We start from the raw sequence: 17,044 nt of genomic DNA, 5'->3' as shown, positions 1-17,044 counted from the left end.
GGGAGAATTTTGCTTTGCTTTTAATCAGAACACATGCTCGCTACTCAATTTGTTAATTGGATTGTTTAAAGTGCAGCTCACAGAAAAGGAAGGCTGTTTCCGAAATCGCCTACTATACTAGCAGTACGTACTGATATGTCCAAAATTCAGTATGTAGTAAGTAGTATGTGAACAAGAGCAAAATCTGCAGTATGCCAAAACTCCCCGGATGTCTACTGATTCGGGAAAATATCTCAGTGTGCATCGGACCAGTCTTCCTCGCGTACTGTTTCCCATAATGCACAGCGCTCGTTCTGCTTTTTCTTTTTCCTCATTTTTTGACGGGAGGAAATCCGTTTTTGGGTGCTGTGAAAGTTATCAAATTCCATATAAACCACTTCCTAACTTTTTAAATCATAAATGGATGCTAAATAAGCTTTTTATTTATCGGCTTCGTTGTTTACTTCCGCTTTCCGAAACCGGAAATCCAGCGAAGTCTGGCTCAGCATGCTGCATGACAGATCGGACAGAACAGTCAGACTACATACTAAATTCAAACGCAGTATGTAGTAGGCAATACCTACTGCCTACTACATTAGTAAGTAGTATGTAGCAGGCCGTTTCGGAAACAGCCGAAGTCTTTTATCCTGAACCGACAGCCATGTTGGAAAAACTGAGAACAGACAAGAACAAAGAGGTGCATATCTTATGGAGACGATTGATATACAACAGGACCATACACAGGATTTCCCCTCTGTAGTCTCTCCTGTGCACGAGTATAAAACATTCAGAATGTGCAAACATTAACCGGCGTATCCTCTCGGAGTGACAAATGAACGAGACATCACAAGAAGCCTTTCAATTTTATTGTGTTCACCAAATGAGTCCAAAGGGAGCTTCTGGCTTTTTCACAAGTCAGATCAAAACCATGAAGTGAAGTGGACTGACAAAGGAATCAGAGCACACTTTGTGCCCGTGGTTCTTATGTTACATTAGTGCACCCCATTATCATCATGTTAACCACAGCAGTATGAAAGATGATGGCTTATTCTTACTGGACCACGATATCATACTCTGTACGAGTTCAGTCTAAAATGTGAGACCTCTTTGTACAAACAGAACGAGGGTACGTTACCACACTGAGCTGAAACCAGCCTGATGTTAGCTGCTTGTGCTTAGCCAGAGCCTTCAGGGGACAGAGGAGGCTCACGGGGAGCCACTGTGCTCTGCTCAGAGGGATCAGGACTTCTGGCAGGAGCAGGGTTAATGTCGGGCATGGTCATGTATTTACAACCAGAACATGTTCAAGCAGAGAGGTAGAAAACTAACGCCCAACATGGTCAAATACGCCGTGTGTTCAACCCACCGACAGGATGCTGCATCCGTCTGTCCCTTTAGAACGACTCGGATCAACCCGTCCACTGTTTTTGGTTCTTAAATCAACTTGACCACAAAGCACAGAACACCCGGACTTGTATGAGAAATACAGTACATATATAAAAATGACTAAAAAAAGTACTGAACCATCAAAAGAAGCATTTATATATCAGAACAAGAACAAAAACAACAAGTCGAATGCATTTGTCAAAAGTTTTCAAACGTAGAATCTATTTACAGTCGTGTGACAGAGCGCACAGAGGGGGTATGAAAGCTTTGAGTAGAAAGACGTTATGATAAAAGACTAACAGGGTCATTTTCTTCACACCTCAGATATTACACGTCTGCCTTCTGTCAGTCTTCAGTCAAAACCACAAGCGTAGAAAGAGCTCTCAGTTCTACAGGGACCAGGGGGGGCAGGTTAGTCCAATGCGATGATGTCATCATCATCGTCCTCGTTGACGGGGGACGCTCTGTCACTCGACTGCTTGATCCTGGGGCGTTTGACGGAGGTCTCTCCAGTCTCTGCATCAGGGTGCTTCCTCTTTGCGCTGTGGGGAGCTGCTGCTGCTGCAGAGCCAGAGGACGTGCCCTCCTCATCATCATCATCATCAGGGTCAATGATCATCAGGTCGTCCTCTTCGTCCGGGGCTGAGGCTGAGGGATTACAGCATTTAGAGATTAAAGAGAGGCAGATTGGATACAGGGATACAGGAGCTCAAAACAATCAGAAGAATGACAATCAGGTTTTTATACGTCTTGAACATGTACAGGTCGCTTCACTACACAAATAAATAACAAGGTGGAGCGACACAGAGGAAAGATCATTTGACTGCTCACATCCAATACCATCACTATATCTTTATAAAAAATATTTCTATATTCTTGTTATATTTTAAGTGTAATATTTATTTGTTTACATAAAAAAAATTATATTTCTATATTTTTTATATTTAAAATTTCTAATTTTTATATTTTAGATATTTCATATTTTTTTAATTTCTAACTTAGATATTTTATTTCTACATTTTTAATATTTAATATTTCTATAATTTTTATTTCTACATTTCTATATTTTAAAATATTCAAAATTTATATATTTTCTTTATTTCGCATTTCAAAATTTCAATACTATTTGCATTTAATATTGATATATTTTGTTATATTTTATTTTTTATATTTATTTATATTAAAAAAATATATTACTATATTTGATATTACTTTATTTTTAATATTTTCTATTTCTAAATGTCTATATTTTCTATATTTCCATATCTTTAATGTTATATTTCTATATTTTTATTTTTCTAAATTTCTATACCTTGTATATTCAATATGAATATATTCAAATATTTCTTTAAATTAAAATTTTATATTTCTATACTTAATTTTCTTTACATTACTTTATTTTTATATTTTATACTCCAAAATGCTATATTTTTTATATTTTATATTTCCTTATATTTTTTATTTTGTATTCCTATATTCTTTATATCTTATATTTTACATTTTTTTATGTATGATTTTTGATTGTTTTAATCTTTTAACATTTGTTGTTTTTATTTGTCCAACATTGTTTTATCTATTTTAATTTGTCTTCCTCACATTTCTCTTTCACTGTTCTTTCTTTATTTTTCGTAGCACTTCCTAACCCTGCTTTGAAAAGTGCTTTATAAAAAAGATTATTCAATGACACGGTAATTTAAAAAGACAGAAATAAGTAATAATAAAACGTGTCTCTCACAAGAAACACTTCAGTTCAGAATGTGAGAGGCCTTAGTTTGGCGTCTTTAATGAATGAAATAGACCCATATGCCTTTGGATTAACTTTTAATCTATGACAACATTAACTGACATGTAGCCTAAAGATTAAAGATCCTGATTTTTTAACATATCTGTTTTTGAAAAACAGATTAAAAGTAAAAAAAATTTAAAGAAATGAATAAACTTGGGACCCAAATATGTCTTGTATTATAACAAGAAAACTAAATTAACAACACTGGATATAAGATAAGAGTCATGTTCCTGCTGACCTTTGGAGGAGGTGGAGGGCTGGGCAGAGTCCTTGTTGCCGTTGATGACGCTGTTGGCCTCTACCTGGTTCGGCTGAGGGGCGGGAGGCTTCTCTGGGACCTCACCAACTACCTCAAATTCCAGATCCCTCTCTAGGTCCTGGCTGTGAATGAGGACACACACATTCAGCCTCTGCAGTAAAGTTTACTTCAGTCAGCAAAAAAAGGAAAGAAATGATGAAAAATAAAATCCTCCCAGGCTGGGGAGTAAAACAGCTGATGTCGAGCCCTGCGTGTGTGTACGGGAAGCACAAGTGCCCATGGAAAGGGTCATTTACACATCGGGGATGTAAACTTTTTTTTTAAACTTAAAGGTTTAGGAGCAACACATGCTGCCATCCAGACAATGCCTTTTTCAGGAAACATCTGGCATACTACAGTCCTGGCCAAAAGTTTTGAGAATGACACAAATATTACATTTTCACAAAGTCTGCTGCTTCAGGGTTTTTAGGTGTTTTTGTCAGATGTTTCTATGGTATCATGAAATACAATTAGAAGCATTTCATAAGTATCAAAAGCTTTTATTGAGAATTACACAGAATTCATGCAATAAGTCAATATTTGCAGTGCTGACCCTTCTTTTTCAAGACCTCTGCAATTCTCCCTGGCATGCTGTCAATCAACTTCTGGACCAAATCCTGACTGATGGCAGTCCATTCTTGCATAATCAATGCTTGGAGTTTGTCAGAATTTGTGGGTTTTTGATTGTCCACCCGCCTCTTGAGGATTGACCACAAGTTCTCAATGGGATTAAGATCTGGGGAGTTTCCTGGCCAAGGGCCCAAAATCTTAATGTTTTGTTCCCCGAGCCATTTTGTCATGACTTTTGCTTTATGGCAAGATGCTCCATCATGCTGGAAAAGGCATTCTTCATCACCAAACTGCCCTTGGATGGTTGGGAGAAGTTGCTCTCGGAGGACGTTCTGGTACCATTCTTTATTCATGGCTGTGTTTTTAGGCAAGATTGTGAGAGAGCCCACTCCCTTGACCGAAAAGCAACCCCACACATGAATGGTCTCAGGATGCTTCACTGTTGGCAAGAGACAGGACTGATGGTAGCGCTCACCTCGTCTTCTCCGAACAAGCCTTCCTCCAGATGCCCCAAACAATCGGAAAGGGGATTCATCAGAGAAAATGACTTTACCCCAGTCCTCAGCAGTCCAGTCCCTGTACCTTCTGCAGAATATCAGTCTGTCCCTGATGTTTTTACTGGAGAGAAGTGGCTTCTTTGCTGCCCTCCTTGACACCAGGCCTTCCTCCAAAAGTCTTCACCTCACTGTGCGTGCAGATGCACTCACACCTGCCTGCTGCCATTCCTGAGCAAGCTCTGCACTGGTGGTGGCCCGATCCCGCAGCTGTAACACCTTCAGGAGACGGTCCTGGCGCTTGCTGGACTTTCTTGGGCGCCCTGGAGCCTGTTTGGCAACAATTGAACCTCTCTCCTTGAAGTTCTTGATAATTGGATAGACGGTTGACTGAGGTGCAATCTTACTCGCTGCTATAAACTTCCCTGTTAGGCCCTTTTTGTGCAATGCAATGATGGCTGCACGTGTTTCCTTGCAGGTAACCATGGTTAACAGATGAGGAACAATGGTGTCATGCACCATCTTCCTTTTAAAGTGTCCAGTCACTCAATCATGACAGATTGATCGCCAGCCTTGTCCTCATCAACACCCACACCTGTGTTAATGTGTGTGACACCTGTGTGTCATTGAAAGGATGTTAGCTGGTCCTTTTGTGGCAGGGCTGAAATGCAGTGGAAATGTGTTTTTGGAGATAAAGTTCATTTTCAAGGCAAAGAGGGACTTTGCAATTAATTGCAGTTGAGCTGATCACTCCTCATAACATTCTGGAGTATATGCAAATTGTCATTATAAAAACTGAAACAGCAGACTTTGTGAAAATTAATAGTTGTGTCATTCTCAAAACTTTTGGCCATGACTGTACAAGGTGATTTATAGGGATGCTAAACCAGCCTGCCTGCAGTCCTGACTATTTTCCCACAGAAAATATTTGACCCATTGTGAAATGACAAATGAGAACAGAGAACACCACACATGTTTAAAATCTTCCATCAGGCATTAACAAGATAACATTTCACCTTTGAAACTCCAGAAACGGTCTCCTTGCTTCCCAAAGTTTACAGAGTTGGTAAAGGAAGAACTAATGCAACACAAAAGGTGACCATGACCCTGCCCCGACTTTTTATTTCATGTGTTGCATACATATTCCATAAAACAAAAGTTTTCAGTTTCAACATTTGATATGTTGTCAGTGCACTTTTGTTTGATTTACATTTAACACAGCATCCCAACTTTGGTGGAGCTGGGGTTGTACACTCAGAACTCAGTTGTGGCAACTTTACCACAAATTCTTGCATGAAGACAAGTTATGGGACAGAGGACCTTTTACAGGTTAAAACTCCAACGAAAAACACTAATGTTTGGACTTTACCCTGATTGAAAACCTTCATTTTAGTGTGAGTTGTAACAATAAAGCAGGAAAATGTCTGTTATGTTTATTGTTAATTAAACTCATTAATAGTATTAAATACTGTCATGGAAGCACTACCAGACGTTGAAAGTGAGGGACTATAATACAATTTGATTTGAGTCATTTCTTCTTTCTTTTCATCATTGTTTTAGTTTTGTGTTGTTTCTTATAGTCCGACCTGTTTGTGTAATGCCTATCTTGATTATTATTGTTCTCCAACACTACTTTTTTAAGATATTCGGTTCAATGTCTAGCACAAAAAAACGAGGGACTATTTCTTTTAGCTGAATAAATCATCAGTTTTAAATCAATAAAATACTTAGTGTCAACCTGTTTGTATATTTAGATTGTAATAAGTGGAATATTGTTAAAGGTGACATATTATGCTCTTTTCATCAATATATATTGGTCTAAGAGGTCCCCAAAACATGTCTTTAAAGTTTATGCTCAAAAAAACACTTTGAAATCAGATTTTGGTCTGCCTGAAGAACCCTCTTCTTCAACCCTGTTCAGAACACTCTGTTTTCTCTCTGACCACGCCCCCTCAGGAAGTGGATATCCCCTCGGCTGTCCAGCACGTTGATCTAATGTTTACATGTTGGCTGAATATACACGGCTGCTCACAGACCACGTTACTTCAACCCTCTGAATCTGATCCAGAATCTGATCCTGACGGAGAGGCGCCTGAAGCAGGACCTTTCTGAAGGATTGGTCACAGATTTAGTGTTTCTTGTTGTTTTATTTGTCAGTATGTCGACGTGTGTCTTGGTATACAGCTACGAACATGTAGCTATGTGGCTATGCTAACTAGCGCTAGCACTTATCCATGATAAATAAAAATCATCCACTAGATCTTCAAATCTGCAGACGTGGGAAGTAAAACCGACCTCTGCCAGAAAGGCAGCAGGACCTTTCTGAACCATTGGTCACAGATTTAGTGTTTCTTGTTGTTTTATTTGTCAGTATGTCGATGTGTGTCTTGGTACACAGCTACAGCTACAGCTACAAACATGTAGCTATGTGGCTATGCTAACTAGTGCTAGCACTTTTCCATGATAAATAAAAATCATCCACTAGATCTTCAAATCTGCAGACGTGGGGAGTAAAACCGACCTTTGTGTTTATTAAGACAGCCTACAACTAGCATGCCTCCCTCCTAAGCTCCTTGTTTGCACACATTTGTGCAGGGAATGAGAAACGGAGGAGGGGTTGAGTTGTATTTTATACAGTCTATGGGCTGAACAAGCTCTGAGCTCTGACTCCGTGACAGATCGGATATTGTTGTTACGTAACAAAAACACTGAAGTCTGAAACGGCTCGTTTCACACACATTTACAGAAAGGTGGAGAAATCAGAACAGGGACAGAATGGATTCTTTTCATTCTCGGGGGGTTTGTAGACATGCCAGGGAAACATATTTCAGGTAGAGAACCATTAAAAAGTCCATTTTGCATGATATGTCACCTTGAAGTTTGTTATTGATCATGACAAACACAACCCCTGCAGGGGGGACAGAGCCGTCTCCTCTCTCCCTCTCAGGATTTTAATCAGCATAACCACCAGCTCACTATACATTACCCCTTACTTTACTCCCTTTCTTTATGACCTGAATGTTTTTATACACACACTGATATAAGCACATACCTGTGAAGGACATTAATGAGGAGTGTGTAGTCTTGGAGGAAGTCGTCAGTTTGGAGACGGCTGCCGTTACGGATCCCAAAGTCAGAGAGGAACTTGTTGTTGTTGGCTGTGAAGGGACAGAAGCATGTTTGCAGTGTGTGAGTCCTCTACCAAGAACCTGTCATTACAAAACAACAAAACACTGCACTTCTTTCACCCCTCCCTCCTTACCTTCAGTCTCTCCTTCCTCTGAGGAGATGAGGATAGTTCCTTTCCCGTCCTCGATCTGAACATCTGGAGCCACCATGCCGAACCTCTCCTTCAGGATCTGATGATAAAAACACGACAACAGAAAATGAACCAACAATAACTACTCTGACATGTCATGTAGATTGTGATTCAGTAAATATGAAACATAAGACACAGACTACTTGTTTAAAACAGCTCATTATATTGTGGTGTCAAACATTAAGGCGATACAGTGCGATCTATGAGCTGGAGAGAAACACTGATGTTCCCGTAGGACAGTTCATCACATCAGCTGACTAAAGTTACAATCATGTCATGTGGATGATATCTGGGATCAAGTGAAGCAGACTTCTTTGTTACTGAGGCTGCTGAATGAGGTGAAAACAAGCGGCTGGTGTTACCCGGTCCTGCAGGGTGAGGACCGTGGTTTTGTGGACGTTGAACTTGACGGTGACTTCAGGTTTGCTGGCGCAGACGTAGCAGTTGTTGCTGGGCGGGTCGAGCACACATGGGACCAGGAGCTTCTTCCGCAGGCTGGGACACTTGTTCAGGAAGATCTGATGAAGAAGAAAACAAAGAGGAAAAGATGAAAAGAACAAGAGGCAGACACAGAATGAGTTGTGACTCTCTCACTGCTCCTCATCCCAGCTTAGACCCCCCCCCCTCAGCAGGATTGCCTAACCAGTTATTAAACACATAGAAACCTGACCTGAGGGGGGAACTGTCACAACTGCAGGACTGTTTAGCCCACACATCAGAGGACACATGAACAGCAGGATTGGGGGGGACACAGAAGCTGTTCTATCATGTATTAAGTTCTGCACAGACAGCATCATGGAAGACAAGTGCAGTACTGTCCCTCCTGAGATCCCTCGATCTGGCCTTCAGGTCAGGAGACAGAGCCCAGTACAACACGGCATGATCAAACCTGAGGAGAGGCAACAAGGCTGCAAAGGAGGACTACAAGAGAAGGGTGGAGGACCATCTCAGACACAATAACTCATGGTGCAGGTAGAAAGGGCTACACCAGATCAGCTGGACCTGATGGACCAGGATATTCAACCTGTCCCTGACACAAGATACCATCCATCCTGTCTGAAGTCGGCTTCTACCATCCCTGTCCCCAAAAACCATCAGCCAGTGGACTCAACTACTACAGGACAATATCTGTTGAAAGACTCGTTGCTGACCACATCAAGGCCTGCCTCCTTCACACCTTCCCATATTCAAGCTCTCTGATGACACCACATTGGTAGGTCTCATACATGGTGGAGATAGAGGTGAGATCCTAAAGGTGGCTGTGTGGTGTTCTGCAAACAGCCTGTATCCTAACTCAAGAACGCATCGGAGACTTTAAGAGACACTAAACAGAACCCGTCCCTGATTTCATCAGAGAAGACAGGGTGGAGAGGGTTGCCACCCTGATGAACTTGGGGATACAAATCTGCAGCAGTGAAGAAGGCCCAGCAGTGACTACACTTCCTGAGAGTGCTGCTGGTGTCCTTCTACTGCTCCACCATCCAAAGTGTGCTGGCATCTCTGCTGTACAGCTGCTGAACAAAGAGCTCTGCAGAGGATGATAAAAATGTCAGAAAGAATCCCCTCCAAAGGTGCATTTCAACCAAGAGTCCTCCAGAACTACTTCACCCTGAACTAAAAGGTTCCTGTGCCCCCATTGTTGTCTGCGTTTTGTGCAAATCAGGCCAGTGACGTATGGAGAAAAAAAGGTAAGGCACTACACCACCAGACCAGTAGAGGGAGAGGAATGCCATTCAATACAGATGACACCATAGAAGCAGACGGACAGGCAGGTATCATTATGAGCAACACAACAGTTAGCCTGTTAGCATGAAGAGACTCAGCTGGTCTGTTTTAGATGGTGCTATATTTCATCACAGATGGATTCACTGAATCAACACGTGAGAGGAGATAAGCGCGAGTAGCAAAGACGTTTCAACACGGCTTTAAAATCCTTTTGAACTCAAAAAGCCGTGGCAGAGATCGGCCGGTGTTTTGGTTTAAACAGCGACCCTGTTAACTGGAGACCTTCAGCTGAACGTGTCAGTGTTTGTAGACTTTACACAGCTGTTGAAACACAGAGGGAGTTCCTGGGAATGCAAACTAGTTTAGTTTTTATTAAGATTTCAAAATATCCTCATCAGATATTTAATGATGGTCTAAAGACGTTTATGAGGGATGCATCCGGCTGAAAGTCTCCAGTTAACAGGGTCACTGTTTAAACCAAAACACCGGGAGAGACGCATTCACGGTGGGCTGAGAGAAGACTACTGTTACAAGCTGCTAAATCAAGAGAATCACAGCTTCTTCTTTTGAAAAGTACACACACATACAAAAAAGATAGAACAAATAAAAACTAATGAAAGAAAGAGAAATCAAGTGAATCACAGATGTGTGGGATGTTATTGTGGACGGCGGGCGGAATAAAAACACTGAGGTTAATCTACCAATCAGACACGTTCAGCATTGCAGGCCCTGCCCCCCGAAAGTCCCGGGACCTTTGAAAAAGTACTACCCCCCTAGCCGGGGCTTTTTAGGGGGGAGATTATCTACCCCTGAACTAAATTTAGACCCTGGGTCCACCGGACGAAACACACGTAGTTCAGGAGTAAAGTTCCTGCAGTCGAAAAACGCCTCAGGACACCAGGATACCTCCAGATCTCGTTTCCTCTGCATGCCCAAAAGAATTACCAAAGACTGCTCCCATCAGGGGCTTAAACTGCTCCCTCTCCTGCCCTCTGCTGGAGCTACAGAAGCTTGAAGTCATGCAGGAATAAACTCACTCATAGGGCATCAGGCTGATAAATCAAACCAGATAATGTTGCTCTCCAGTTTATTAAGTGCAATATAGTTTTATTAGGGGCAATATTCTATTAATCAAGTTGATTTACACCATCTATCCCCCTGGATGACTGTTTTATGTTCTCTATCTTTGTTTTATTGACTACTTTGGCTCCTGTTTCAGATGCAGCAGTTCTAATCTTGATGTATATTCTTATACATTAACAATAGGGCTTGATAATTGCTGTACTCACTCTCTCTCTCTCCCTCCAGCTCGGTTTGTGTGTAAAAGGTAGATGCATTTATTACTTTCATACAGAGCACCCTCACGTCTTGGTTGCAGCGTTAGCATGACATTAAGAAGCTCTGACATGCACAGATATCACAGAAAGGATGAAAAGTAAATACGTGTTATGGCCGTAAAGAGGTCGAGAGACAGACAGAGCAGAGGTAAGAGTTCACAACACAGGTAGAGGTCAGTAGGCTGCAGACGGGTCATGTAAACAGCATTATCAATAACTGAACTTTAGACCCAAAAAGGCCGGTTCAGTGAAGAGAGGAAACTGAACTCACTGTGCGACAGGATTCTATTTCCCCAGAGAGGATCTTCAGTCCTTCCAGCACGATGAGTCCTGCGATGACGGCGTTGGTTGTAGCGATGGCTGGGATGATGTTACCCGCCATGGCTGAAACACAAACACATCACTGTAAGCTTCTCATACTACAAAATACACAGGACACTTTACATCATTGTTAAAAAGAATTTAGACCACTTACACTTGACATCGAAGCGACTCTTCATGTTCATACTGAAGATGTGCATACGCAGGTTAGCTGCTGCAGTGACAAAGTCCATGGCTGGAGGGTCATCCTGAAGAGGGGGCAGTGAAGACAGCACATTACATTATGCAGCTCAGAGATCATGTACAATTTTAAAATAGATTTCAATCATTTCTGTGTCACCTTGTCCCACACCAGCTCGGCTTCATCTCCCTTCTCCCGCAGCTGAGAGCGGAGGGTCTCGATACTGTGTTTGAACAGCTGGCAGAGACCCCAAACACCGAGAACCTGCTGGTCCTTCAAACCCTTAACTGGAGACTCCTCCTTAGGACGCTCTGAGGCACAGACACAAGTATTAAAAACACACTTCTAACAGCGAAGAGAGGGATAAAGGCCGACACTGAGTAATGGTATCCAGTAATATGATGATCTACGACAGTTTAGAGCTCTTTGTTTTCATAGCAGATAGTAATGCAGAGCCATGTCAGGCAGCAAAGCAGATTCTTGTAACTGCAGGAAAAGTATCTCATACTCATGAGATCACCCCCCTGAGTTTTTAAATCACACACTGTAACCAGAAAACATAGGGGCTGAATATCACACTGTAATTCAATCTGAAAGCAGCATTTAACAGGCCCTCACAGATTTGAACGATTTGGGGCGCAATGCATGCTGGGTTTGAAGCAAGTCAAATAAGTACACAGCATTTCAATTAGACTTCCTTGGTCTTTTGTCTTTGGTCCAACCCGGAAGTAGGAACAGGTCTGCCATGTAGAGAAGCATCCCTAAGCTCTACATGCTGCTTGTAGGAGAGAGAGGACTGAAACACCTGAGGGCAGTGTGGTCTCTCTGATAGCCGGTCGCCTGCTTCCGGCCCCGCTACGATCTCTGTTTCCTTTTCCACAGAGATTCAGAGCGTGTTCTGTTAATCTACAGCTGATACATGTTGCTGTTTATCATACAGACAGGATTACATGAAGAACAGAGAGGAGACGGATGAGGAGATGGAATATATTGCCCATGTACCACTGGAAGTGCTGTAAATGCAGGAAATACAATTCTGCCAAGTGGACCAATCACAGGGCTTGCAGTCCGCATTGATTCTTTTTTTTTTTTTTTTTCTAAATTGCCTTTTTATTGAACATTATACCATATATTCTACATACAGTTGGTACACAATGACTGAGTGTTTTTTATTCTATCTTCTTTTACAAATGCATTATCTTTAGCTTAAACATGACTTCCTCAGTATTTTACTTTAAATCAAATTAAAATGACCGTACCTTTCCATGTACACAAATAAAATTATGCCCAGGACATAGTGGGTATTTACATTCAGCCATGTATTTTAGCCAGTTCGGCTTACAGAATTTCACTATGATAACAGTGTAAAGAATATAGTAAAAGGTTATTGAAATAAATAAATAAATTCAAAAGAAACAAAACATTTCAACTCCTGTAGCTATGAACTAGGGTTTCTTTTCCACAATTGACATCTCAGATAAAATCTGACCTAATTGGTTTTATGTACTCCATCCAGTTTTCCCAAATTCTTTTAAATTTATCCGCCTCCAGTCTCAAAGAAAAAGTTAATTTTTCCATCACATATATATTGTGTATTACCTCAACCCAGTCCTCAACCTTGGGTGCTTCATTCGTCCTCCATTTTCTAGTAATTGCTTTTTTGCTTGCAATCAGCATTATTCTATAAATACATCTATCCCCAAATCTTGTAAAATTGATGTCCAATTTCCCCAAGTATAATACCTCAAATGTATGTGGAAGGTTTACCTTCAGTATTTTATCCATACACTTCTTAAGCTCCTGCCAGTAGCTATCAATGGAGGGACAACCCCAGAACACGTGGAAATGGTCGGCTTTATCAACTCCACATAATCTCCAACACTTTGTGTCATGATACTTTGTTTGCGCTGGTGTTCTAAAGAATCTTGTGATGTTCTTCCACCCGTGTTCTCGCCATGATAGGGAGCAAGTTGTCCTCCACTGCTGTTCATTTATCTCTTCCCATTCATCCCCTGATATGACAAGGTTTGCCTCCCTCTCCCACCTATTTTTTATATATAAAGTGTCATTTCCCTTTAAGTCTTCCACTCCCTTATATAATTTTGAAATTAGCTTTTTCCCCAGTTTTGATTCATATGCTGAAATGAACATCTTAATGATTTCCAACCCGCTCCCCTCAATGGATCCTCTTATTGTTTGCTCTAGATAATGCCTTAACTGCACGTACCTGTATTGATCCAGATTCGTTAGACTGTATTGGTCTTTTATCTCTTGAAAACTTTTAATCTCCTTCTTTCTTAAGAGTTCCCAGAATATCGTAGGTCCCCTTTCCCAGTTTTTAAAACTCTTGTCTGTTCTATTTGGTACGAATTCGGAATCATACCCAATCCATCTCAATAGTCTACTTTGTATTCTCAAGTTATGTTTTGCAATTAATTCCGCATTGATTCTACATGTAGTTACATCCATCGAGATCCATTTTTTTATATCAAGTATCTAGGGATACAGAGTCCTGATGCAATACTTACATTTGCCTAGATAACAGAGTGGCACAGTTTTTTTGTGTTTACAAAAATAACTTGATTAAACAAAATATCTAAAAGATATGGCACAGGGTTAGCCTAATGGTTAAGTGGTGCACCCATATAGTGGCTGGCCTGGGTTTGATTCCAGCCTACGGTCCCCCTACCGCAAATCATTCCCCCACTCTCGCCCAGTTTCTTGCTCTATTCACTGTCCTCTCCTATCTAAATAAAGGTGTATAGCTCCATAATGTAACATCAAAAATAACAAGTAAAAGTTGTCATCAGTTTGTTCGATTTAACTCGGTACATCTAGCATTGTTTTAAAGGTGACATATCACGCTTTTTTCATCAATATATATTGGTCTAAGAGGTCCCCAAAACATGTCTTTAAAGTTTATGCTCAAAAAAACACTTTGAAATCCGATTTTGGTCTGCCTGAAAAACCCTCTTCTTCATTCCTCATCAGAACACTCTGTCTTCCCTCTGACCACGCCCCCTCAGGAAGTGGATGTGCCTCAGCTCTCCAGCACGTTGATCTAATGTTTACATGTTGGCTGAATATACACGGCTGCTCAGAGATCACATTACTTCAACCCTCTGAATCTGATCCTGACGGAGAGGCGCCTGTAGCAGGACCTTTCTGAACGATTGGTCATAGATTTAGTGTTTCCTGTTGTTTTATTTATCAGTATGTAGACGTGTGTCTTGGTACACAGCTACGAACATGTAGCTATGCTAACTAGCGCTAGCACTTATCCATGATAAATAAAAATCATCCACTAGATCTTCAAATCTGCAGACGTGGGGAGTAAAACCGACCTTTGTGTTTATTAAGACAGCCTACAACTAGCATGCCTCCCTCCTAAGCTCCTTGTTAGCACACATTTGTGCAGGTAATGAAAAACAGAGGAGGGATTCAGTATTATTTTATACAGTCTATGGGCTGAACAAGCTCCGAGCTCTGACTCCGTGACAGACCGGATATTGTTGTTACGTAACAAAAACACGGAAGTCTGAAACGGCTCGTTTCACACACATTTACAGAAAGGTGGAGAAATCAGAACAGGGGCAGAATGGATTTTTTTCATTCTCGGGGGGTTTGTAGACATGCCAGGGACACATATTTCAGGTAGAGAACCATTAAAAAGTCAATTTTGCATGATATGTCACCTTTAAAACTCATTTATTATCTGTTGTACATGCTCTACTGTTTGTGACTCATGAAACTGATGTGCATGCAAAGCTCCAGGCTTAAACTCGAGGCAATTGCTGTGGTCTAGGGATGTACATTTTAGTATTTTCCGTGATCGATTTTTGGAAATGTTAACAATCAATTATCGATTAATTGATTAAAAAAAACATTATTATTCTTACGTCAAAAACAATGCCAAATACGTTGTTTTCCCCCTAATTGTATTTTCTACAGCAACATAATGCAAATAACTGACAGTATTGAATACGGGTACATGTTTGACACGCAGATTATCAACGATCAGGCTCTTAAAAATATTCTACGCGGACATAATCTTATAAAGTGAAGGCTGAGACTACTAACAGGGACGTACTTCAGACTCACAGTGTCCAGTTTTCTGTCTACTCGTTTTTATTAACGTGTGTATTCGATCAGGTGTCAGGCGGGAGCGCAACCGGGTCATAATCAGTCCAGTGTCAGAAAAGCTCAGACGGCTCTGATGTTGCTGGTCAGCAAACAGCGCACTAACATTTCCCACCTGTCTGTTACCTTCGTATCCAAAGGTGGGAAATATCCTGTTTAAAGCTGTCAACCTTCGTGTCCGTGTCGTTGTTGGCAGCAGTTTTGTATTGATCCTCTTTTAAAAAGCGCACATGACGTGCAGCCGCAGCCGCCAGCTGAGCGTCTCCGCTGTGTGCAACACCTTTAACCCTTAAAGACCTAGACCATTTTTGGGGGCGCCAGACTCTCCTGTATTTATCTTGTTTTTCTAACCTATTGAAGCACTCAGCATCAAGTGCTATACATCATTTTATTCAGGAGAACCTTATCTTTCACTGTGCTGCATTTAAAGTACCAGTTTTACTTTAGTTTTGTCTGATAATGGATGAAAATACTTCAGTTTTTTAAAAATCGTCTGGAAATTTAGGTCATTTTTTACTGTGAACTCAGACAGAACATCAGGACTTAGGTGTTTTAGACTTCCAAGTAAATTTTTGTCACTATCAAACCTTTACAGAGCCATTTATTATAGTATTTTCTAAGGCGTTTTTTAGTGTAAAAAGCAGGTGTATTCTTATGTTTCATTTACTGACCCTGTGGATGTGTCCAAAAAAGGTCTTAGAGTAAGTAGAGATGTTATTATATCATAAATTAGGACACAGAGGTAAAAGTGACCTTTCAGATAAATACATTCTGATCATGAACACATGCAAACATGGTCACAAATAGTGGAAACTGTCTTCATAAATGAATTGAAATACACTTAGTGCAAATAAACAAATTGTAAATTATTTTCACTAACTCTGAACATAATGAGAGATGTAAATTATTTAGTAAAAATGAGCAAAAAGTGCAGATGATCTTCACCAATTATACACATAAATTACAGAAACATATATACTATATATGTCCTGGAAAGGATCGATGCAGCTGCTGCACTCCTCCTCTCTGCCCCAGCTGTGTCTGCGTCAGAATCAGATGACTCCTCGGCAAAATTTGATAAAATTAGAAACTGTGGCTGTTTCCGAAACGGCCTGCTACATACTACTTACTAATGTAGTAGGCAGTAGGTATTGCCTACTACATACTGCGTTTGAATTTAGTATGTAGTATGACTGTTCTGTCCGATCTGTCATGCAGCATGCTGAGCCAGACTTCGCTGGATTTCCGGTTTCGGAAAGCGGAAGTAAACAACGGCGAAGCCGATAAATAAAAAGCTTATTTAGCATCCATTTATGATTTCAAAAGTTAGGAAGTGGTTTATATGTAATTTGATAACTTTCACAGCACCCAAAAACAGATTTCCTCCCGTCAAAAAATGAGGAAAAAGAAAAAGCAGAACGAGCGCTGTGCATTATGGGAAACAGTACGCGAGGCAGACTGGTCCGATGCATACTGAGATATTTTCCCAAAGTAGACATCCGGGGAGT

General features: G+C 40.8%; 1 protein-coding gene across 1 annotated transcript in view; it reads right to left on the bottom strand.

Moving 5' to 3' along the window:
- Positions 1 to 823: 823 nt before the first annotated feature.
- uba2 (ubiquitin-like modifier activating enzyme 2) overlaps positions 824 to 17,044 on the bottom strand; it is a 33,620-nt gene continuing 17,399 nt past the window's right edge. Inside the window, exons 10-17 of the mRNA XM_034685485.1 lie at positions 11,556 to 11,707; positions 11,370 to 11,463; positions 11,166 to 11,278; positions 8,195 to 8,350; positions 7,776 to 7,872; positions 7,566 to 7,671; positions 3,390 to 3,532; positions 824 to 2,013 (exon numbers count right to left, since the gene is read on the bottom strand). Of these exons, the coding sequence (XP_034541376.1) occupies positions 1,778 to 2,013; positions 3,390 to 3,532; positions 7,566 to 7,671; positions 7,776 to 7,872; positions 8,195 to 8,350; positions 11,166 to 11,278; positions 11,370 to 11,463; positions 11,556 to 11,707 (1,097 nt within the window). The 3' untranslated portion in view covers positions 824 to 1,777. The remainder of the gene's footprint in view (positions 2,014 to 3,389; positions 3,533 to 7,565; positions 7,672 to 7,775; positions 7,873 to 8,194; positions 8,351 to 11,165; positions 11,279 to 11,369; positions 11,464 to 11,555; positions 11,708 to 17,044) is intronic.

Source organism: Notolabrus celidotus, chromosome 6, assembly GCF_009762535.1.
Source record: "Notolabrus celidotus isolate fNotCel1 chromosome 6, fNotCel1.pri, whole genome shotgun sequence".
Classification (NCBI taxonomy): domain Eukaryota; kingdom Metazoa; phylum Chordata; class Actinopteri; order Labriformes; family Labridae; genus Notolabrus; species Notolabrus celidotus.
This window is presented reverse-complemented; position numbering and strand designations above follow the sequence as displayed.